The sequence below is a fragment of the Falco biarmicus genome, chromosome 8 (assembly GCF_023638135.1).
Source record: "Falco biarmicus isolate bFalBia1 chromosome 8, bFalBia1.pri, whole genome shotgun sequence".
NCBI classification, from domain to species: domain Eukaryota; kingdom Metazoa; phylum Chordata; class Aves; order Falconiformes; family Falconidae; genus Falco; species Falco biarmicus.
The window spans coordinates 38,019,140-38,043,499 of NC_079295.1; the positions used below are offsets into that span (position 1 = coordinate 38,019,140).

Below are 24,360 nucleotides of genomic sequence, written 5' to 3' on the forward strand. Positions count from 1 at the left end.
GTGCTGCTTATTTTTTCTCTACCAGTCCTCCAAGCCTGATTTTGAATATGCACAACTAGAAAAAAATATTACATTCTGTCACAAGATAAATATTGCTTAGTAAAATATTTATTATCTTAGAGTATCTTCAGCCACTCTTACTAAACAAAGGTCACATCTCCTCAAGCTCCAGAGGTATTAAAACTTGGTACCAATGGGCTGTTTCTTTCATCTCGGTGGATTTTTATATCAAATAGGATGGTGGCAATTACCATCAGTGTGTGAGTCTGTCAACATTTTTGCTTACTTGCCATGGATGCTGCATTGAAGCCCGAAGATTTCACAAATGTTGGTCTCACCTAAGCTTTGATCACTTGCTCAGTGTTGCTGTCTCCCGTTCTTAAAGGGTACCACTGTTCTGAGGGAAGTCAGTACACTTGTGGCGGCATTGTAAGGTGCCGATTGCTGAGGTTATGACAGGCCTTAATCCAAGAATTATCCTCCTCTTTCAGCTTTGTCTGTCATGATGGATCAGCTGCATCTGACATGGGAAGGGACACCGACGCTGGAGGCACAATGGGCGCTCTTCACGCTACTGGCTGCAGTGCAGGTGTGCAGGGGAACGCGGGGGGAAGCAGGAGCGGGGAGCGTGTTGACAGGCTTATTATGGAGCCAGGTGAGTGACAAGAGACAAATAAAGGATGTTTGTGTGTCATGTCGTCAAGCCTTGAGACAGAGAATGATGTTGGTAATAAAATATTTCATGCTAAGGACCGTCCAGAGAGATTTTCAGTAATACCAGTAATTGAAGAAAACATCTTGTCTTGTGAGACAGTAAAAGGCAGGGGTAGATTTATGTTTTAAGGACCATCCTGATGGGCATACTAAATATACACAAAGCAGCCGTATGCCCATATTCATAAATATGCATACGTGCACGGGCCTGGTCTGTGAGGGGAGGCCGCTCTGCAGGCAGGCTTGCCGTGGGCTTTCCAGTGCTGGGAGCCGCTGGGTACTCTTCCAGCTCCAAGTATAGAATAGAGGTCAAAGACAGGGTCTTTTGTGCCAAGTAACCTAAGTCCTATAGAAGGGACATTTCAGAAATGTGCAAACTGGCAAAAATTATAGCACCCAATGTTATAATAACCTTTTCTTACGCGTTTTGTAATATATCCCCAGCACTGCTCTGAGCTCAGGGGGCTGCAGTATTGCTGGGGGCTTTACACCCCCACAAAGCCTTGCTTGCTGCAAGGAATCCCTGCGAGGTCCTCTGCAGTGCATCGTGGCTGAGACCTCACTACGGCTGTGCTCTGTGCGCAGGGCATGAGAAACCGTATGTAAAAGAGAATGAAATAGATGATACTTTTGCTTTGTGTAGTGAAAGGCCAATTAAGATATCAACTTATCAGAAGGATTTCAAAAAAAAGGTGTAATTAATGATATCTAAGTCAGGGAATTCATTGTTTCAACAATGTGCATAATGCTATTGCTTTATGGAGATATTCTAAGCTGTCTAATAAATAACTCAACATATTGTGAAAACCCTTCTGGCGCTATACATTTCAGATGACAAGTTCAGTTTTGTATTTAAATTATTAGATAGATATTTAAAAGTAATTTTTCAGGTAGTAGAACAATTCGTTTTTCCTAGGATATCTGTTGTATAGAGAAATTGTGTCAATTTTACTCTTTCCCACAGAAGTTTTATATGTTTTCAAATGTAATGACTTCAGTAGAATGAATCTGGCCTTAAGCAAGAGTAAGTAAGATTGCAATCTGTCCCTGGTTTCAATAGATTAGATATTATCAAATAAATATGTCATTTTTGTAAGCAGAAAGAGCTTTTTCAAAGTTATAGAATGTTTGTCTGTTATTTTGAAATATAATTGGCTTAAAAAATCAGAATGACCTCAGATAGAAAAACCCGCAAATTTATAACTAAAATTAATTTTTACTTTGGAGGGTTATTAGGTTTGAAGTTGTAAAAGAATTTGAGAGAGGATTTCCTCCCTTACCTTCACATGTAATTCCATCACCGCTGTATCCAGTAGGACAAGGCCCACATTTAAATTGTCCATCTTGGGCTGGCTCGCACTGCACACCAGTAAAGCATGGCATATTAGCGCAAACGACTTTCTGATGTGTCCTGCCACTGTTTTTTGGCAGTTCCACACGATCCATCACTGTGTTGTACTCCTTCCTGGCTGCTGCGGTCAGTGCTGGAAGCCTTGCTCGGGATGCTGACCCTGCTGGGACACTACCGCTGGTATCAAGAGAAGAACCTACTACATGGAAAGGGGAGGGGAGGCGTGTTGCCAAAGTAGATACTCTCTCCAGCTCTGTTGGAAAATCTTGAGATGATTTAGTCTTCAAGATTGCAACTCGACCAGGCCATTTCCTGGGAGAATAGCTGTACTTGGAACGAGTTTGCTGGACAGCATGTGGCCTTGCTAAGAATGAACTTGTGCTTGTGTTGTGATGAGAAGGAACTGTCCGTGCTGTACCTGGTTTGTCTTGTTTAAAATGCAGAGGGGTATGGGTTGTCATGCTGACAGTTGTGGCTCTGGGGTCTGACTCCTCATGCAGAAGGAAAGTGTGTGTATCGCTTCTTTTTTCAAGAAAAGATTGTTTCTGAGGTACTGTGGACTCCATATCAGGTGTTTTTGCTGATGATGCCTGAGCTTGGGAAGTCTTCCTTTTCATTGTAAGGGATGGAGTGTTAAAGACTGTGGGGTTTCTTTCCAAAAAGTATGTAGCACTTTGTCTTGGAATTTGGGTTTGTGAAAGAAGGGAATACATGTTTTCTGCTGTCTTTAAAATATCTTCCTGGTGAGAGCCTTTGGCATCTTCAGTATTTCTTCCAGCAAAATCCACATGGCTTTGGGAAGATCTTGAAACTAGGACAGAAGAAAGATATATATTAGCCATAGTTTTGCTGGTCTAGAGTTTATAGGAACCACAGTGAACACTTACCTTACAAGCAAGCAACAGAACATCAATTCTAGCAGTAAAACAGTTAATCTGTCATATATGCTAAGGACACATTTATGCAAACTAGCATAGAAATGACATGGTGTTACCTGCTCATGGTGTTACCTACTAGAGGTAACACCAGCACTGGATGCACAGGGAACTGCAATACCGAAACTTACAGGGTGGCAGTTCATGAACCAGAGAAAATGTGTTTATGCTGGCTTAACATTGAGCCTAAGGTGGTAAGGCTCACTGAAGTTCAGACATTATTCTTTGAGGTGCAGCACTGCGTTTACAGGGGTTAAACTGCAGCCTGGCAAAAACAGTTGCCATACTGGTTTATTAATTTTGGATTACCCGAGTCCGGGAGGTTTTGGCACCGCGCACCTTTCCTTGGTGCACCCTACAGTTCTTGACCACCTGAGCTAATATTTGTGTCTATATCACAATAGTGTGCTGGGAAACGTTCTGCTAGACAGTCCATAATGCAGCGACTTTGCATTCAAGCCTTTGCAGTCTAGGAGCAAGATGAGACATTGCTTTTTGGGGCAGATAGATACTGGAGTTGGAGAAATAAAGAATGTTAAGATGGTCCTTGGCAAGATTGTGTCCTAGAAAGGCTCTAGTGCCACCGCACCTGTGCATAACTCTGTAATGCTTTTGTAGACCTTATGGCAAAGGAAAGTTCTAGGATAGCATTTAAATGAGACAAATGGAAAAGCTTTGTTAATGCTGGATACAGCTCCCTCCAGACGTGAGGGGCAGCATGTAAGAGAGTCTGCTGGTTTGTAACTGTCACCCACTTGTTACAGAGCCAGCCACCTTTTCACTTGTGTAAGGAGGGATGATAGATGGGGAGAGGGTAGTCTGTGAAGGCCCTTGAAAGTGGAGACGAGTAGTTTGAATCAATACTTTCAGGAAGATTAATGGCCATCTGCTGACTCTAATGAATGGAAGAAGCTATTTTTAACCGGTTCTGGCATACTCACTCCATAGGAAACGAAATATATTGGATCCTGAACAAAAAAACCTCACTTGGTTCTAGGGTTAACCCCATGCGGGATGTACCTCTTTCTTTTAAACATAAATATTAATCACTTTCTTAAAACTCCCATTGATGTAGAAATTATGCCAGAGTTAGCAAGGAAAGAGCTTGAAATGCTTGAAAAAGGTCAAAATGAAAGTTAGAGCACTGACTAGATCAAAGCAAATCCTGGCACCCAAAGCTGTGTTTATTTGGCTGATAAACAGTGTCATTCGACTGGTGGCTGATGAGTTTTTATTGTCCTGAAGCACAGTGTTTTGAACTTTTACAATGGTACTGGATCAAGCTATGGACATGAGTAGGTAAATATCTGGTATTTAGTAGAGCAGCAGGTAAATACATGGATTTTGCTGTCCAGAGTAAGGCTGATGAATGATGAGGTACACAGAATGGGAGGTAAGAGATAGCGAAGCAGGGAGGTCATCAACAAAAAGAGCATGAGAGGATAGCAGAAGTCAAAAAAGGTTTAAATATGAATGAGAGAAAGATGAGAGAAATATCCCCATAGAAAATTATCAGTAATAGATGATCATTACTGCCTTTAGAAAATTTGATTCAGGGACCAGAAATCAACAGGAATGACAGTGAAGGGCTGAATGACCTCTCTAACGAATTTCCAAAATGAACCCTGATTATAGCTTTGAGCTCCTTCTACTGTGTCATAATTAAATGGGCTTTCCTCCTAACTAAATTTTAGTAACTAGTAAGGGGATCAGACTGACTAGAGTATCCTCTCAGCTTTCATTATCTCAGAGTTTTACTTACAGTGATACTGTGCTATTTAGTTAGGATTAGAATATGATTGATTTTTTTTTCTGAAATACCTGAAAAATTCTTTCTACAGTCTTCCAGATATCTAAATAAGCTAAAACAAAGAAGTATACCAAAAAATTGCAGACTCAGTTGTCTATAGTCAGCAGCTTTCTCATATCTTGTATTACTTCAATTTATTTTGCTTGCAGTTTGATCAATATCTTCAAATGTATAACCCATTATCAATGCAGAACTGTGATTGCATGAATCTGGTTTTCTCTGTGATGCCACTGTATGATTACATATTGGACTGGATGAAAATAACAAAAAAAAAAATGACAAGGCAAAGTGCTCAAGGTTATATGACGGTACAAAACCACATTTTCACTACCTGTCAGTATTTCTGCCTATACTAATAGGGAAATGTGCAGCAGTGAAACTATGTAGTTTGTTTTCCACAGAGGTAGGTAAGAGACTGAGCATCTCCTGCTTTGCTCCAGCTATGTGTGGCACAAGCTCCATTCCTATCAATGGAGTTACATGACTGTAAGCAGGTCATAATGCCAGGATGGATCAGGCCTTCAGAAGATAGATTCCTCTGTTGCCTCCTTGTTTGGAGAAGATTAGAACAATGGTGATGGAGGGAAAACTTCCCGGACAGAAGTTTAACATCCCTCATCCAAATCAACACCTGGGCACTTTCCATCTACGTGGTGCAGGATTCCCCGACATGAGAACCCCTCAGACTGCAGTTTGCCTGGTGTTTCAGATATTTTGTGCCACTTGCACTAAGCTCATAAATAAGAATTGTCATAACCAGTCTCTGGTTCATGCTTGCCATGCCATTACAATGTTGTTAAGGCACAGTAAATTCTGATTTCTTCTCTCACTTGAATTGTATTTTATAGTGAATGACTACATATCTGTAGTTGAAGAGGTTCACTTTCATTCTGAAGGTAATAAAATGACTATATAAGCTAGCGATAACAGCAGTTCACAAACAGAGAAGACACTCAACAGTCTTTTAAACCCAGGATGAGATAGCAACACTCTGAAACACAGAAATCTAATGTATTTTCTCTCTTCTGAGTTTCTCGTTATTTTTTTGCATTTACAAGCTTTCAGAAAAAAAGCCACATCCAGACTTGAACTAAGAGAAATCACATTCCCTTCTGGCCCAACCATCTCTGTTCCCAGAGAAGCAGCACACATTCAGTGCTGTGCCTGGGACAGGGAGGACGACCAGGTTGGTTATCATGTTCCTCTGTGCTGTTCACCCAAGTCTTTCCTGGTCTTACACTTACGCACCTCCACAACTTTCTTCCAAAGCCGTGTGCCTTGCAGACAGCCAGATCCTACCCTACAGCTAGCAACTGACATTTCAAAGACTTGCTTGAACCTATAGACACGAGTATTTATTACCTTTTCATTGCTATGCTTCTCTTTTCAACTATTAGGTCAAAACTTAAATTTTGTTTTCTAAATAAATGCAAGTTTTTAATGACATGACAGAGACACTAAAAGCATTGCCATGTAATCTCAAGTGCTGCTCTTTCCTTTAATCTAATCTAATACCCCAAACCAGTTTACTCTCTAGGTGGAGGCTGGCTCCTTCTCCTTGGCAAGATCATCTGGCTGTGGTCTCTTTTGCCTGTCAGCTGAGAGGATTGTGGGCACGTTTCATTCTGATCAGGTTACAACTATTTCAGAATTCTGTAATAGCTTAAGGATTCATTATTAACACAATTCAATAAATGTACAATTTGTGTAGTTTTAGAGCTATTAACATTTAGTAGTACATGCTGTCTCACACATTTCTGATTCAGAAAAATGTCGACAGAGAAATGCTCTTCTGACATATTACACTACGTGGGTCATCATTTAAAGTTTGAAACATCTACCAGCACATAAATCTTATTTAAAATGTCAAGAGAGAAAAGAAAAATTACACTGGTCTAAGGAGTCTTGTTACCAGGGTATTAAGGATCATCCCATTTCTTGTGCTACTTTTTCACATTAATATATTTTTCACTATTTACTTGGTGAGAGAAGGGAAACAGAGCAGCTTTCAATAGAAAGCTCTAGGGAAATTCTGTTTTTCCATCAATTCTTAATCTGCTCTTTTATTTGATTAAGTTCTGGCATAACTTTCTTTTCTAGTCAGAGCGTGTTTAATTCCTAAATCTTCTGTTTAGCCATTCAAGCATACCGTAATGTCTTCCCTCTCCCAAATATTCAGAAATACGGCTTTGATTCTCCTTTCCGCTTAAGCATCCAGAAGTTCCCCACATTCAGCTGCTGGTTGGACTTCCCAGCCACTGATGTCCCTTCTCTTACAATCACAAGCAGTAACTCCCAGAATAAATTCCTCGGGTCCTTTAACTGAAGTATGGCTTCAATTTCCCAAGTTTTATAAAGGGTATACTTCCAGGATTATTTTTGTAGAAACAAAAACATTCGAAAGTCCCATTGAGATGCGGATATTACTATAAATTTACATAGGAGCTTAAGTTTAGAGCGCATGATCCTTTATCGATTTTTAATGTTAAAAATTGAAAAATCAAACCTGTTGTAAAAGAGTTCAGGAACACACAACACACTGAATGTAGGCACAGGAAAAAATTAATCCCCACTTAAAAAAAATGTGGAAATAGAGGATACGAGTAATAACTTCTATAGGAGACGTGCCCAGATCTGGAATTTGCAAATCAAAAAATGATGTGGAGCTGCATGTGAGCCACTAGCTGTGCACAGACAGGCAGAACTAACCAGCCAGCTGCGTAGCTTGTACTAGGCTCACAGTGAAGCAGCTTGTGGACCCAGCATGTCTTACACCCAGGCAGGTCAGCACATGAGCAAAGCAGTCCCATGACTGTATCCATCTGTAAGGTGCATTCAGTCTTAGTAAAATCTGTCATCCCAAACCACCACTTCTGTCATGGGTAAATTTACTCATTGCTTTAATGATGGAATTAAAAGGTGAACATCTAGTTCACTGTCCCTGAGCTATGTTTCAGCCTGATAGAAAATGAGATTGTGTTGCTGATGTTGCTACCTGGTGAGCAATTTTCTTCCCCTTCACCTACCAAAATCCTGAGCCACAGGGGCTATTCTATGGAGTTTGCATCATTCAGCCACTCCTGATTATAACTGTTCCTCTGCTCAGACTCTTTTGTTTGTCAAATGTGGCTGCAGCTGCACATACACAATTCTGTAACACCATTCATAATTTGCAACTCAAATTTGCTTTCTGTGTATGAAATACAAAATCATTCTGCTCTAACACAATGTTTTTTTGTGGAGGAGAAAACCTGGCATCTCCAGCCAGCTCACCCACTAAACTTTGTTTATGAGTTTTCTCCCTGTATCCTCCCTGTATTCAGATTAAATGATTCCCACAAATGGAATGGGGTCTAAGCTTTGCCATCAAGGAGGTCCTTTTCCAGTGCTAGGGTGTTGAAATTGTATGTGAGTACACGAGAAGGTACTACCTCAAGAAGAGATAGTGTGTTTGGTAATGTCACATTAAAGGGCTTTTGTATTTGTTTGCATCACAGTATAAAACTGTTCGTTTGCCTCCAGGTTTTCAGAATAATATAACTGACATCTCAATTCATTTACTGATGTGTTCAACGAAAACTGGGGTTCTGAGATGCTCGGTCAGGAAACAAACAGTTCAGGAACATAGAAATTATATTGCTGAGTACATGTCAAAGAACATTTTCCGTCTTACCTATAGATAGGTCAAGGAATACATAAAGATAATCCTTTTCATACTCAACAAATACCAAAACAATGTCTTAGAAAGATTTTGCTTAGATATAGCCCTTTCCTTACACGAAATATTTTTCTATTCATAGAACTTTTCTGATAGAAAGCATTATCATTTAGGGATTAAGAGAAACAAAAAACTTAGAGTTGGGGCACTAACACACACCTAGTTTATATTCATTTAAGCGAGATTTCTCCATAGACTTTAAATGACTGGCTCCTTTTTAGGTGTCCTGAATAGATAATAGCAACATCAGGCTATAAGCTAGATTTCTAGAATGCCACTCAAGCCTGAAAGTAACAAACCAGTTTTAAATATGAAACTTATCCTAATACACACACATGTAATACATGTGTATCTGCATTCCAAGGAGCTATCCATCAGCTTTTGATTAGTATGATTCTTGGGACAAGACATCATCTGCAGGCAAAGTGCAAGAACAGTGCAAGAAGGTGATGAACAAAGCGAAAGCTTTACAAAAAAATGAGCCTTTGAGGAAAATAACACAGTTTGTGCACTTTGTTTGCAGACTCTCTTTGCAGGGTGTTTTGGGTTTTGGTGGTGGGTGGTTTTTTTTCTTTCCACTTATGTGTTCTGTAAGTTTTCAAAAAAAATTCAGCGTCAGGGTCACCAGAGACAGTGTTTTTAAAAATGGTGTAAGAATTATTGATTGCAAAGATATGAGCATGCTCCCCAAACAGTTTTTCCCCCCTCTATCAATATTTTTCTTTATCAGTATCTTTTTTGGATTGTATATGGAGATTTAGAAAGCAGCTATATTTTTACAAACAGACAATGTTTTCTCAAACACCTCTTCTACCTTCCAGTTTATTTCAAGATTTAATTGAAAAGTTCTCTCCTAGGGATTGCAAACACTCAGCACGCTTGATGCGCTCTCACCCTTGCACAGGAGCCTTGCTCCTCTTTCTCCTTTGTTACTAGATCTCTTTCTGTGCTCTGTACATTCCTCGGGTCTAACCCGTTCTGTAGTTTTTAGAAGTGCTCTTTCTGTTCTTGCCTCTGAATAGCCAGCCGGCAAAACAGGAAGCAAAGAAGTATGGTTGTATTTCAAAAAGCCACGGATCACCCACTTCATCCCCTCATAACTGTTTTATTGTCCCCTCTATCATTGTCCCTTGCCCATCTTTATGGTCTGAACTTTTACCTCTCTTCTTTGTGTTCTACCTTCTCCAATTATTTGAGTCTGCAATTGTATTATTTCAGCAGCTACAAAGACAGTATAAAGATAGACTTCATGCAAATAAATTATATTTTCTATTCAGGAATTGGCAGTGTATTTTACTTCTCAGCACTGCGAGAGATGGAAAAAATAATAGGAACTGTTCTTATCTGATGATGCCTCATGGGCCTTCAGACTCTCTCGTGGCTTGAACAGGTTGATAGATATATACAAAATAGGCTAAATCAAGACAGATTGTCTCTGAAGCATCCCTGTCTAATTCTCTGAAATATCTATGTAAAATCCTTTAGACTGTAATAACAGATTATAAAGCAAGTTCATAACAGTTCTTCAAAAGAAAATCCACAATATTTCTTCAAAGAAAAAATAGCTTAAATTTGAATATTTTACTGAAATTCTCCTTTTATTCGATTCAAGAAGTAAATGGTCTAAAACTATAATTATGTTGTTTTGAGCTGTAAACACACAAAAATGAGTTACTTTACATATGAAAGCCAAGAAACAATCTGAACTATGCCTTGCTGGAGACCAGTAATGAATCTATTTTAGTACCACATAAGTACATATAAATACCCTCAGTGAAATCATGCTTTTATGGAACTCCTCACAATTTCAACTGATTAGGTTGACCACTTTCTATAGTTTATTTTTAATACAGAAAACAAAAAGCAAGGAATTTCAGTAATAAGTTTTAAGATGGTATGTCACAAAAGTTCTTAGTCAGTTCGGTCAACATGTATCTAGTTGAACCAAATGGGGTTTTTGCTATGGCCAGCAGGTTAGCAATGATAAACAGTATGTCCATTTAGCTGTGCATAAAGACTATGAACAACGTACATTGAATTCAGGTTCCAGTTTAGAAGGGGGGTCGGCATCCCTAAATCCAAGCTAAGCAGCATTAATGCAGAATTCGAAGCTTGCCTTCCATCTGAATGGCATATGCCATAAAAGCAACAGTTCCTGAAGTATGGTTATTTAGCTATAGCTCACTGCTAACATAGGTGTCATCAGCTCTTGACAAAACTTACTTCTGCCCTTTGAATTCTGTGGTGGCATGTTGGGGACAGTCATATCATGAGCCTTGCCTTTATAACATTTGTAGTTTTCTCTTTGAAAGAGTATTAGGATGAGCAAGCAGAGACATTTGGTACTTCAGCTAGCAACCATCTGTTTAATCTCTCCCTCTCTAGGCTCTCAGGATGTATTATGGAGATCATTGTTTTTAATGGAGCAAGAATTTCGAAGCTAGACGAGGTCACTTAGAGATTCAACATTGTGACATAAATAGCTATGAAGAAGATAATGGGTGCCCTTTTTTATTTGCATCGAAATAAATATAAAGGGGAAGTTATGGACTGACCAGAGGCATTTGTGGGAGAAGGAGGAAAGAAGGCTTAAGGATTACTTTTCCTGTAAGCTATCACATTAGCTTAAGAGGAATTTAAAATTTCATAAACCAATAGCTTGATTCAAATCTGAGGTTTTAAAGACAATATTCTATAAGTACTGTAAGCGTGTTAGCATGGACAAACTCCTAGTGAGAACTGTTAATTTTTTAGTAATACAAAAGATTTTTAATTTTTCCACCACTTACAGACCAGAGAGCTCTGGTGATGCTCTCCAGTGTGCAGTTCTAACCCCATGTCCTATAGAAATGAAATGAAAAGAAAAGAAAAGTCTTTTGTATTTTTATTGTAATAGACGAGATAAATTCTCTCTAAGGAATCATAGGCTAGACCAGATGATCTTTCAAGGTCCCTTCCAACCTGGACTATTCTACAACTCTATGAAATCCTTAATGTAACAAGTTATCAGCATGAGAGATCATTTTCTCCTGCATCCCAGAGGATCAGTTGTCCTGTGTTAGCTATAGGCTGTTGCTGTGTCCCTTCAGAACTGAACTAGTGCTATACATGTGACGTGTAATTTTGGGGGCGAAAGTCACATGGTTTGGCAGTGAATATCACCAGATTCTGCAAGCAAATCTGGGGAACAGAGCGCCACTGCATCTGCAGGTACCTGTTCATCAACAACAGGAAGATGTTCAGGAACTAGTCCTAAATTTGCCACGAGCAACTCCAGAGAATTTCCCAGCTATTTTACCCCCCTCTACTGTAGTGTGCTTTGCACTGCTTATGAATCCTTTTTCCTCAGCTGCTGCTTTGCTTTCGCAGTAAGTTGCAAAACTCTTGTGTTGCTTTAATGGGGCCAGGATATTGGTCCAGTATGAGTTGCTTACACTTTTAAGGGGCTTCTAAGTGCCTGTAACAAAACAGCAATCTTACCAAATTTGTGGAAACAGGGTTGGCTCTCTTTAAAAGCTGTGTGCTATTATAGCTAGATGATTAAATGAGCTTGGAAATTTTAAAAGGAGATAATCTTGCTTTTTGTTCTGTCAGTGTAGAAAACTACAGAGCCTGTATCTTCCATAGATTATTTGTTGGAGACTGAGTTGTTATTATCACTTAAAAGTCACGATGGCACAGTGATTGCTTAAGCAAAAGGTGGCACATTCTTGGTAGGAGAGAAATGTAATCTGTACTTGATGTCCTGATTGAATGTAAATATTATTCATGGCATATAGCTGAGTCCTCTTCCCTAGTGGTTTTATGGCTTGGGCTTCATTGGTCTTCTATTGCTGAGCTACATCATTTCCTAAATATATCATCTGTATTGGAAGCACTTAACAAATTCTGGATTGACAGACTATATGGATCAGTGAAGCTGGAAACCGTTTATCTTTTAAATTATCTAAACATATTCTTCCCACCATGCCTGCTTTAGTTGTTATGTTTGGGTCATAGCATATACCATACAGGCCTCTGTTGATATTTTTCTGAAAATACTTAATATTTTATTAGGTATCCCTAAGGAGGAGAAAGCCATCAGAAAGACTGTCGGGTTCCCTTTCTGTCTTGACAAGTACGGGGGTGGATTTTCAGTGGCAATTACATACCCAGAGGGCAGGAAAGGGTCACAGCTTATGTCCAAAATGCTAGGCTGATCCTGGCCTCTGCAAACATCACTGGTATACCTTTGCAAAACTGTGTCTTTCATGAGTCCAAATTTATGTGGAATGTCTTTGTGTGGCATTTCTAACCCCACTTCAGTTACTGTTCCATCACTTGCCCCTTGAAGGAGACATCGCTACATCATAACTGGTCAGTCTGAAGAAAAATGTACATTTTGTCCTGAAATACACAAACTAGAAACACTGAAACATAGTTTACAAAAGGGATCAGCAACTTCCACCATAAATTCCAAAAAAGAATTGTGGACAGGGTTTCAATGGCCTGAGTCAGAGCTAGATGCTGGAAGCCACAGCATGGAGACACTGCTTCCTGGTTTTGGAGCCCACAGGACTGGCAGAGAGCTATTACCACACAGAGGCAGAATGGACTATTATTTACTATTTACGTGGTATTTCTGTTATGCCTTCTTTGCAAGGATCTCAGACAACTTCACAGCCAATGACCGCAGCATTAAAATATTCCTGCCTTCAAGTAAGCTTTGTAACTCATTGCACAAACCGTGTCAAGACTGGTTAGTTACTTTTTGCTAAGCACCCTCTGAATGCTGAAAAGTGTGTGCATTTCATCTACACCTGTTGATACATACAGATTTAAAAGTTCTGTGTGTGATGTGCCTGCCTTAACAGGCTTTAAGATGTGTCTTCCAGGAACAATGCTTGGCTCTCTCCATTAGGGTAGTGCTATTCATTTAATGGAATCGCTTGTGATTTACACTGGTATAAGTGAGACTGGAAGCTCGGCCTTGATCTCTTTAATGCAAATTAATCAATTCTGTTAGATAAGAGATGAAAGGAGTCCATTATGTTCTTCAGTCATCTCTTGAAGCAAAATCATTTGATTGGTTCCAGGCAGTAAGAGGTCCCTACTCCTGCAGTTAGCTCCAGAGATGAAACCTTGCGTTGGTGACCAAAGCTCTTACCAGAGTTATTTATTTTTCATGGACAGTAATCAATGATGAGTGCTAATAATGGCAGCAGTCATTTCAAAGTTAAAAGTTAAGAATGTAAAACTTAAAGGCTAATATGCCTCTGGTGTTAGACTGAGCACTATGTGTTTAAACGCAGGCATTCTTTTAATTCAAAACATTTTACCCTCCTTTTAAATCCTTATCTTGATGTTGATCTGACAGTGGTGCAAATAAGAAGGTCACAGAGGTCTCTCTGATGTAAAATCAAAGTGAATTCAGAAGCATGATGCAGATAGTGGAATAGTGTAAAACACGGAGTATGTAAACACAAGAAATAGCTGGCGCATACAGAAGTATATCAAGTGCCAAATGTCTACAATACTGCAAATTAACTGCTATGGCAGGAGAGCTAGCAGTGGTGTTCAGAATGGAAAAGCAGAACTCGATTACAGAGATCATAAAATAATCCTTTCCCTTGATCTTTGGCTCCCTAAACCAGGAGAAGCAGAAAGAGCTGGCTCTGAACAAACAATCTTTTATCAGTGATGGATGTGGTACTGCTTTGTCCAGTAAAATTGCTGATTTACTAATAGGAAAAAAATAAATCTTTTGCGATGACACCGACCTCTCTAACCTGCTAAAGGAAGTGCAAACAGATGGGTATCTCTGTGACTGTGAGTGATGAAACCAGACTAGAGAAATATCAGTAGAGTCTGACGAGAACTAATATTGCAACCTGCAGTAACCACCAGCATCCCCCATTAGGATATATTAATTTTCCCTGTGCCAAGAATATGACCACTGATACTGCATGGTTTGATTTAACAGACCTGCCTCTTCTAACAACAACGTAACAGATATTTCATACTAATGTGAAATGTACCCAGGGAAGCCTGGACAGATTTAACTTCCTTAGACTTTCCTCTTTATTGCAATACCAGCAAAATTAAGGGACTTGTGATCCTAATGGTAATTTTTGTAAAAAATGCAGGATACCTGCTTTTTGGATTTTGAAGGGAGAGACATAAGTTTTTGTTTCTGATATAAGAAGGTATTTTAAAAAATAATAATTTTCCTTTAGATATGAGACTCCGTATCGGCTTTGATACTGGTGATGTTTTTCCTTAAGACTAATCTAATATACTTCAAGAACAATTGCAACCAAGTCTGGTTGATTTAAACCGGTACAAACTATTGGTACAAGCCAGGCAAAACAAATAAGTGAAAACAGAATGAGGCCCTGCGTTGTTGGCAGAGCAGGTAAATATAGCTCAGAAACTTATTTGTGGAGTTACATAGTTTGCAGTAAGTCAAGTACATCAAAAGATTAATACCTATCACATATCAATGCTGAGGAAATGGTACTTTGTTGATTATAAATCAAAATTGAAGGACTTTTGGGTGCAGCTCATCAAACAGTGACTTAGGAAACAATTTTCTTCCGGCATATTTTTTCTCCTCAGTAGTCTACAAAGGCAGTTGGGTAGTTTTTGCAGTTTTGGTATGAAAAAAATGCTTATCCTTTAATCCTTAAATCACAACAATTGAGTATAACTTCATGTCAAAAGCAGCCCATAAAAGTACAAAATAGGGATTAGCAAGAGTATTTTTAGATTAAAATTACTGGAGTTGGAAAGAAGTGGCACATAATCTCAGTACCTTCACAAGCACTGTAGCAAGCTGAAGAGGATTTGCTCTGTTTCATTTGAAGACCGATAGCATAAGTTACATGGGAGAGAAGCTATTATTCTAACAGGGAGGATTTCACAATAATCATAATCCATAACTACATAAATTTAATTGAAAGTTCATTCTTTTTTGTCTGATATCTTTTAATCATGAACACATACAATACTTTTGCTTCCACTAGCAAAGCACAGGGGAAAGAAATTTAAACCGATCATTTTTGGTCATAAATTAGGACACTCCTAGAGCTACAGCAATTGCTTTCATTTCTAAATATTAAAACAAATGACTGTTCTCATTTAACCTTGAGGCACAGCATCCTCATCGTTTATATTGTGACATAATTCACATAAGTGAATATAAGGTTCTGATGGAACAAAAAATAATCCCTCTTCATTCCCTCCCCAAAGTGCTCAAGCTGGCAGGATAGCCACCTTTGCAGCGTGAAGTCCTGGACTCAGTCTGCATATTGAGGAGGAAAAAGAAAAACAACCCCCCAGCTTCTGATAAACAGCTTGCTTTAACAGCAACGTGTATTTGTTTCAGATCCTGATACTTGGAATATTTCTTAAGTCTTGCCTGGAATGGTGTATGACAGATATGTCTATGTCTATGCTTCCCTTTTTAGAACTTGCACAAATATATTTGTTATCTGCTGTACCAATACCTACAGCTGCAGACTATCTGTTCTACTCAACAGCATTTGAATGACCTTTGGGGTGCACAATGCATATCCCATTATCCCATTAACGACAAAGTGCAGCTCTGGGCTGAAATGTTAGTTTATTTATATGTACAATGATTATTGTTTTTCTCAACCACTTTTACAGCTTCACCAAGTTATAGAAGAGTCAATAGGAGACTTAGTGACTCTGACAGACTAAATAATACTTTGTACATACTCATTGCTAGAGAAAGAAAAATGTTGGGTTTATTTTTGTGACCTTTAGATTCAGAGAACTGGCTAAAATCAATTTATAGTTCAAAGAGGTTGGATGATACCTACACTAAGCAGTAAAATTGCTTCCACTTTGATAGTGTGCATTAAAATATAACACCAAGGTAACAGTCCTTGATTTGGATACAGAATGGGGGGGGTGAGGGTGGGTTTGTCAACTGTAGGAGGCTGGGGAACAATTTGACAGGTTTCAAGCCAGTCTGTCTGGAATACTTAAGACAAAGGTTTAGAAAAAAGCCCAAGGAATCGGACCTAGTAACTACTGTTATTAAGGAATAAACATGAGTTCTCTTGGCTAATCACTCTGTGCAATAAAAAATGGACAACCACCTTGACTGTCCCTGGAGAACCATGCATTGAGTTATGAGAATTTCATTGAGAGGGTGAGCAGGACTGGATGAGTGATGAGTGGTTGCTATGCTATTGCCACTTTCTGCCTGAGGTCAGGACCCAGCTTTGCTCTTATCACAGCAGAAGACCTCTTCTAATGATCAGTCCTCCGAGATTAATTGGGCCAGATGAGTTTCAGAGCTCCCTAAGGAAGTTTATTGCTCAGGCTATGAATGATACTATTGAAATGCTTTAATTATCTGCTGCCTTTAGTAGTTGGCATAGTTGTTCTTGCATGACACTTTGTTTATCATCATCTTCACAGGTCACCTTGCAGAACAGATGCCTTGCAGCAAAAGAATCAGGAAGGAAGGAAAGCAGAGTGATACTGGCATGTGTCATGTTCTGATCTTACTGAAGAGGAAACATGTTTTGAAATCCTATGCCAGTGCTGCCACAGAAATACAGATGTGGTGATTCATACCATCTAGTAAGTCCTGTCGTGAAGAGTTCTCCCTAGTGGCAAATGAGGTTAATCTATTGAATTTCGACTCACAGAGCCAGGTATTCCTGAAACAAGACCTGCTAGCTGCTTACCAGCTAAAGAATAACAGAAAAAAAGCCCTCAGTGTTCAATTATAAAGTACATTGTATTGTAATGGTATACTAGTTCATATTTTCTTACAGTCTTTGTATGCCAAATCTTTTTAAAATTCTAAAAATTACAAATTACCTGGTCTGGGGACTTTGGTACAGGTTCGACCGTTTCCAAAAAACCCAGCTGGACATCGGCCGCAGACATAGCCGATGTACGGGGGTTTCCGATCAAAACACAACACCCCGGGAAAACACGGCCGGTTGGCACAGGTGGGGACATGTGACAGTGGTGCTGTGTGGCCTGAAAAAGAGGGGAGTTCAAGCATGTTTATTTTTAATTTCTCATTTCAAATGCATATATAAGATTAAGTAGTGGCTGCCTGAGCCCAGCTAAAGCTTTGTAACTGCTTTTATTCTTCTGAAGTCTAATTAATGCAGAATGTTCCCAAACCTTGAGCCAAACATGAGAATGTCCTGTAGGCACAGTGTAACAGAACAGCTGTTTCTCATTAAAGCAAGATTTATTAGTCCTCTAATTACATGTTTTCAAGTTTATTACTCAAAGTTGTTTGGCATTTATCATGGATAATATAGAAACTGTAATTTTCAGCATAAGTGAAAGATTAACTGAGTGAGAAACTGTATTATTTGATATCCTTTTGGTATTTTATAATTCGAAGGTAATCATCAAACCTCACAGCACATACATACCTTACCTTTAAAAATACACTGTCAAGTACATATGTTTCTGATCTAGAAATCACCCTTAATGTGTCATACCTTGTATGACAGGAGACTACTTCAATTATCTTAGAACTATGTGCAAAATTTAACATGCCGGTAGTATATAACGTTTTATAACTTATGATGTCACTGAATAGCATGTGTATATGAACTGCCTGTGAAGTGTTTAACAGTGTCAAGACAGAACTGATGATGAATAAAATCATAATGATGGTTGTAGATCTTTTTTAATCGCCTCCAGTGAGGTCTCCATCATGATTCTCAAGTGTTTTCAGCATTATTCTTGCACCTTACCTACAGCATTATGATGGATACCTGTAAGAGGCAAGTTCTGGTTAGGTGTTGGCTGGCCTGGTACAGATATAAAAAAGGGTGAGAAAAAATAATATTTTCTTTTACATATTTTCTTTTACGTATGTCTTTACACAACAGATGTGTTCAGTCGCAATTTCTCTGCTCCCGGCTTTCACTAGAAAATCATTTAAATGTGCAACACTCATTAGAACAGGACCAACACATCCATCAGGCATGTGCACACCCATGTTAGAGTGCTGTAGTGTTCCCCTCCAGGAAAAGCAACTGCCACGGTCAAGTTCACACTTCAGGAGTTGGTTTTCACTTATGCTCAAAACTCAGTCTTAATTCAGTGACTGTCCATCAAATACTGAAATAAAATGTCAGCATCACCTGGCTATGGTAAACTGGCATAAGCTGTCATTCCTACTTTGCTTTCCACTGATCACTAAGATCTGGAGTGATTTTGTTCTACCTCATAAGCGATGCAATTTCTAGTTAAGCCTGACCACTCTGACTGTTATTGCTGTAATGTCTCCCTTCCATGTAAAATTGTTTAGCAGCAATCCACTGTCTGATGTAATTAAGGGGGGGTTAGGTTTATCTTTCTAACATGTATTATTACAAATGGCTAGTTCATGTTTACTGTTAAGACAGTATAATGTTCAATTTCTGAATATATAAACTGCAGCAAATGAAAAAAGATTTCATATCCTTGTATACCTACCATGTCTATCACTTATGGTAGAATTCTTAATTACGGCAGAATCCTTTGCCTCTAAGGTTTGCAGTGGCTGCTTAACCTTGGTCATGTTCAAATCTTGTTTAAATGCTTTTGTAATGTCAGCAGCAAGCACGGCTGTGAAAAGAAAGCGTGGAGACAAGGAAACAAGGTGTTAGAGCTTAGCTGTGGTTGATGATAAAAAGCAACAGTAACAGCAAATCACATAACCTGACTGAAGTTTATTCTGGAAGACAACCATCAAGCAAATAGAGGCAGATCAGGTGAGTCAGTTGCTGACACACAGTAAAGCTTCAACACAAATATAGAAAAAATTGTTATGCCCAAACTCACTGAACTTTGCTAATTTGGGAGACTTATTTAATATGCACAGTGATCTTTTATTGAGCTAAGGGCACTAAGAAGGCCTCAGGTTCCCATGTATGAGACAGCATCGTTACTTGGATGAGGATGCTATGCTACACACTGGGACCTGTGCTCTGTCTGATTCCTGCCTCTTCTTGAAAGCTTCTGTCTGAAACTATGTTTGCGTATTTGTTGGCTTTGGTTAGTTCAGCTGCAAACTTTGTACGTGTCAAAATATCTGTACAAAGTATACATAGATGTAAAAAGGAAAACTGATTGGTGGAGACTCTAAAAATAGTGATTTCTTCATAATTTTAAGATAATTTCTTGAATGAATTAGGGGTTGTAAAGTCTACGTGGATAATGTTCAAGTTAAACAACTGTTGCCTAGGATATTCTCTACTCTTAATAAAGCCTGAGACTATGACTCTTTTTATATATTAAACAATGCAATGAGCTATAGCCCGCTCTACAAGCTATAAAGTTAGTTTTCTCCTCCTTCCTCCCAGAAGCTTTTATACTTGCTTAAGCAGGGGAAGTATGAGTAGGTACATTAAGTTTGTATATCAGAACCACAAAGAATGGTTTCTGTCCTATTTTGGGTGGACAAGGAAGCCCCCAGGTTTATTCCTTCTAGTAAATGTCCATTTTTGAAATAGAGAAATCTTTCTGTAATTAAAAAAATGCAAAGGAAGAAAATACTTTTCTGATATATTTTTAAAAAGGTTATTATTTTATATAGCCTTCTTTCATTGGTTAAATCAGCTATGAAAATATGCATTAGTGAAACAGACGCAAAATCGCTTTGAAATGACCAATGTGGCCAAATAATACAGAAAAGAAAACATTCTGTTCAGACATTTGGCAATATGATTGAAGGGATATTTGGTAAATCTGGCAAAGGCAGTCCTGCCGGTGCCAGGATCCTGCAGTTACAGCTGAGTCTTTTTGCATCAGGTAATTTTTTTTTTCCTTTTGGTAGTCCATATGAGGAAAAGTTAATATACGGCACAGTTAATATCTGTATTTTTGCTTTTCAAATTTCCTTGGAAACACCAACAGGCAAACAAGCAAACAAATGCAAAACACTTCAAGTGTTGATTTCTCTCCTTCTGGCCAATGGAATGTTGGTTTTGGAAGAAAATTATGTATATATGACTGAAACAGATTGTGAGCAGATCGCATTCCATGCGCTGGGAAGGTCTCAACAGAGTACAGTCACTGTAGCCTCCCTACTAAAGAGTCTGTTGCCCCAAAACCAAACACTGAGCAGGTGTAAAATCATTCTTGGTCATTTCCTTCAGTAGCTGTGATGTGTGGCTGACTTTACACCAAGTACAAGCTCAGCAGCTGTGGACTGTGTTCTCTAATGAAAGCACACCTTTGAAACGGAGGTGAAAGGATGTGAAGGATTTGCACATGGACTTTCTTCCTTTTACTCAACATCCTCCTTGCACAGCATTCATCCAAAACGACAGTCATCCTGGGGGTGCTCCCCAAGTATGTGTTAGTGAGCGGTATATTTAGGAGTGCAACAGCGGAGATTATGGAGAACATCCTTGGCAAATTATCTAGCTGGCATCTGAAAAACACTTTTTTGTGTGCAACAGTGTTCATTCTAAACCAAAATGAAACTAAACTGCAGTGAAAAATAGCAGAGACCAATTTGCAATTATCCATATTAATATAACACGACAATAGTCTGCTTTGTGTATTTCAAGGTCTGTACTGAGCAAGTGGCAAAGCACTCAATTAAGGATAATATTAGTAGAATGGAACCCATTTTTCTCCCCATCATTAAAATAAATCATGCAAAACACTTACATTTGCAAGTTTTACCATTTCCCTCCATCCCACTGGGGCAAATTCCACATGCATATGATCCAAAGGTATTCATACAAGACACTCCAGGAAAACAAAGACTGTCTTCACATTCATTCCTGTCTTCCTGACAAGTAAGCCCTGTGGCAAAACAAAGGGGAGGTTAATAATCAGGAAAGATTCCCTGTTTATTCCTCAGCTCAAATGCTGAAGCAGGCTAAGGCTTACTTCTCAGCTGTAAACTCATTACAGGGTATGTCACTCATGTTAGAGCCAAATTCCCCACTGTCTCACTTAAACCTGCTTTTATCGCACTGTTTATTACTGTTGTTATTGGCACCAGAAGTGCTGAACTTGAGACTACTGCTCATAGAAAACTGTGCATGTTAAATAAATTATTTCCCCTGCATTTCACACTTCTGCTGCTGGTTTTGTTGTCTTGTTTATGGGAGATCTTTACCATATACTGAAGAAGCCACTGAAAGTCACCATTTTGGCTTTAGGACATGGAAAGCCATGTACTGACCTATTGTGGTTTTCATTTCTGTGTGAACCTCACATCACTAATGGCTTATTGTGAACCAGCCTGACAGAGTCTGGCTGAAAGGAAACCTTATCAAATTATCAGATTTTTTTAAAACCCATTTTTTTTCTATTTAAAATTGAAATTTGAAGAAACATTCTGAAAACATCTCTGAGCCACAGCGCGGGTATACAGAAGGTAAGCTGCTCGAGGCTCTGAACCCCAAACAATGTGTCCTGACTCTTGCTGATTTTGGAAATAGGGTTTTCAAAAGACCTTTGAAGCAATTGATACGCAGATTCACAACTCTGGATGATTTAATAATAATTAATAATAATAGGACTTCACCTATAGGGGAAGGTGACCCAAAAGTTAAAATTACTGCCTGAACAGCAAATGATGCAGAGTAATCACATATTATGTTGTTAAAAACTCCCTCAGGTTTCAGGTATGCATGCTGCTGTCTCTGTGCACTTTGGAAAACTTGCTTGGCTGTTGCTGGTTACCAGAATCCACAGCCCTGACAGCAGGCTGGAAACTAGCCCGTATCACTTCTATTAAGGGATGCCCTTTGCTCCTTGTAGGAATACCCAAGGAGACTGGGACATCTCCTGGAGAGTCCAGGTACCTGCTTCAGGACAAATGACAAGGTACGGAAAGGTTTGCTCTATATCAGATATCCAGCTTTATTATGAAAGAAGATCTAAAAGTAAAATAATATTTTTTTTCTTCAAAAAAAGAAATTTGTCATAGTGGAATGAATTACAGGATCATGAAAACAGAGCATTATTATTCATCTCCTACAACATAATCTCTCATCACTTCAGCATTTCAGATAGCTTCTACTACTCCTTTCAAGTTAAAATAGCATCTCCATGTTAAAATCTGAAATTGAAGTCTGTATTGATTGAGCTGCCTAAAAAAGCTAGTGACATCACCTTCTCATGTGTGCTTTGTCTTGTGGGAAAAAAAGAACAGCAGCACGAAAGCCATATGCCTTTTCTGGTGCCATCTTAAGCTAAATTGTTCTGGTTTCGCATGCTTCTTCCTTCTTTCATTTAAGCTGGACATCACATAGCATTGCGGGGCTTAACATACTTTTCTTCCTCCCTTGTTACATTTTGGATTACTATTTCTTTTATATAATTCAATTAGCACATTCTTAGCATCAGGCTGCTTTTCTCTCATATTGTTTTCTGATGATGCATTGGGAAATTATTAGACATCACATCACGGAAAATATTGAATGAGTTACCCTCTGATTAGATTAGTAATTACTTTCTTTCTCTAAGTATCATATAAAGACTAAACATGATACCATAGACAGTTAAAGCAGGAACGAGGTTCCCAGTTTCAGTAACAACAGACCCTCTTATCTCAGTCCCCTCTCCTCCCTTCTACATGCTCTATTTTTGCTGCAAGGGGCTGGCTTTAACATCTCAAAGACAAGAGAATCAGAAAAAACAACATAAGTAACAAGCTAAATTTTAAAATTCAGTCATTTAATTGGTTTTTAGCATAAAGGTGGAACTATGCAAGCACTTTTTTTCCCTCAGAGAAATTTGATTTTAAATAGTATCTGATCAATTTGGGCATAATGCTAACCTAGCTGAGTCCAAGGACAAATGTTTACGAAGTCTGAAACTTGGCTGAAGGTTGCTGAAGCAGCAGCAGCAACGGACAGAAAACTGTCTGCACCGAGAAGTGTCAGTGGTGTTTTTGCACGACCTCCGGTGCACTGCAGCACAAGGGAGTCTCATTCTCTTGGTGCTGCTACGGTACAAATAAACGTAATAGGAATAAAAAATCTTCAGGTTGCAATGTTGAAACACCTGTTTCTGTGCCAGCTCTATTTCTCCATCCCTGCATGGGAAATTGCCTGAGATGATAAAGTCCTTTTATGCCTTGAGAGCAGCTGACCACCTGCAGATGCAGAGAAAGACTTTTTGCCTGTGCTCATGTTAAGCTGACTGCAAGGCACAGGCAGTCTCCTCCAGGGACTCTAGAGTTGTTACAAACCATGAACAAATCTTGGGGGTTTCTTCAGTTTCCTGAAAAGTAAGATGAAATTAATTTCATATTCCTATCCACCCCCCAGTTTTATATTAATCGCTGGCATTAGGGGAAAGAAAGAATGGTCTTGTGATTGAGATCAAGTTTTCAAGGAGCTGGGTTCTCAGATGGGTGATGTTCTTGCTTTCAGTGGCCAAACGAAGAAACAACAGGAATTCTTGTTATCTTGTTAACAATGTCAAGGAAAACTGAATGAGCTTTGAACACTCGATGAGATAAATGCTTATAAGTCTCTGCAGAAATGCAAAGTAGTAATAATTCTGGAGTCATCCTTCTCCCTGGTTTTCCAGTGGGTTCTCTCCCTGCCTTGCTCCTGTTCCTGCATCGTACCCTTACATTGCCTGAGATACACCGGTGCAGCTGACTGGGTACTGCTTGGCAGCACAGTGTTCCCTGTGCTGCTGCTTCTTTTGCCGTGGTGTTGGGAAGCTCTCAAAAGAGTTAATTTTTTCGTTTCCACTACCTGTTCACTATAATTTGTAAAGATTTGATGGTGAAGTGGTGCTGTCGTTGAGCAGTATAGTGTTGCCTTCTCATTAGATTATTGATGGTTTTCTGGGGAATTGAGGCATAAACACACCATCA

At 39.0% G+C, this 24,360-nt stretch overlaps 1 protein-coding gene across 1 annotated transcript in view; it reads right to left on the bottom strand.

The window, feature by feature from the left end:
- The window catches only part of LOC130153806 (von Willebrand factor D and EGF domain-containing protein-like), a 185,903-nt gene that overhangs the window by 45,864 nt on the left and 115,679 nt on the right, over window positions 1–24,360 (bottom strand). The window contains exons 18-21 of the mRNA XM_056349152.1: window positions 21,183–21,320; window positions 18,999–19,130; window positions 17,370–17,534; window positions 1,995–2,876 (exon numbers count right to left, since the gene is read on the bottom strand). Coding sequence (XP_056205127.1) covers window positions 1,995–2,876; window positions 17,370–17,534; window positions 18,999–19,130; window positions 21,183–21,320 — 1,317 coding nt within the window. The remainder of the gene's footprint in view (window positions 1–1,994; window positions 2,877–17,369; window positions 17,535–18,998; window positions 19,131–21,182; window positions 21,321–24,360) is intronic.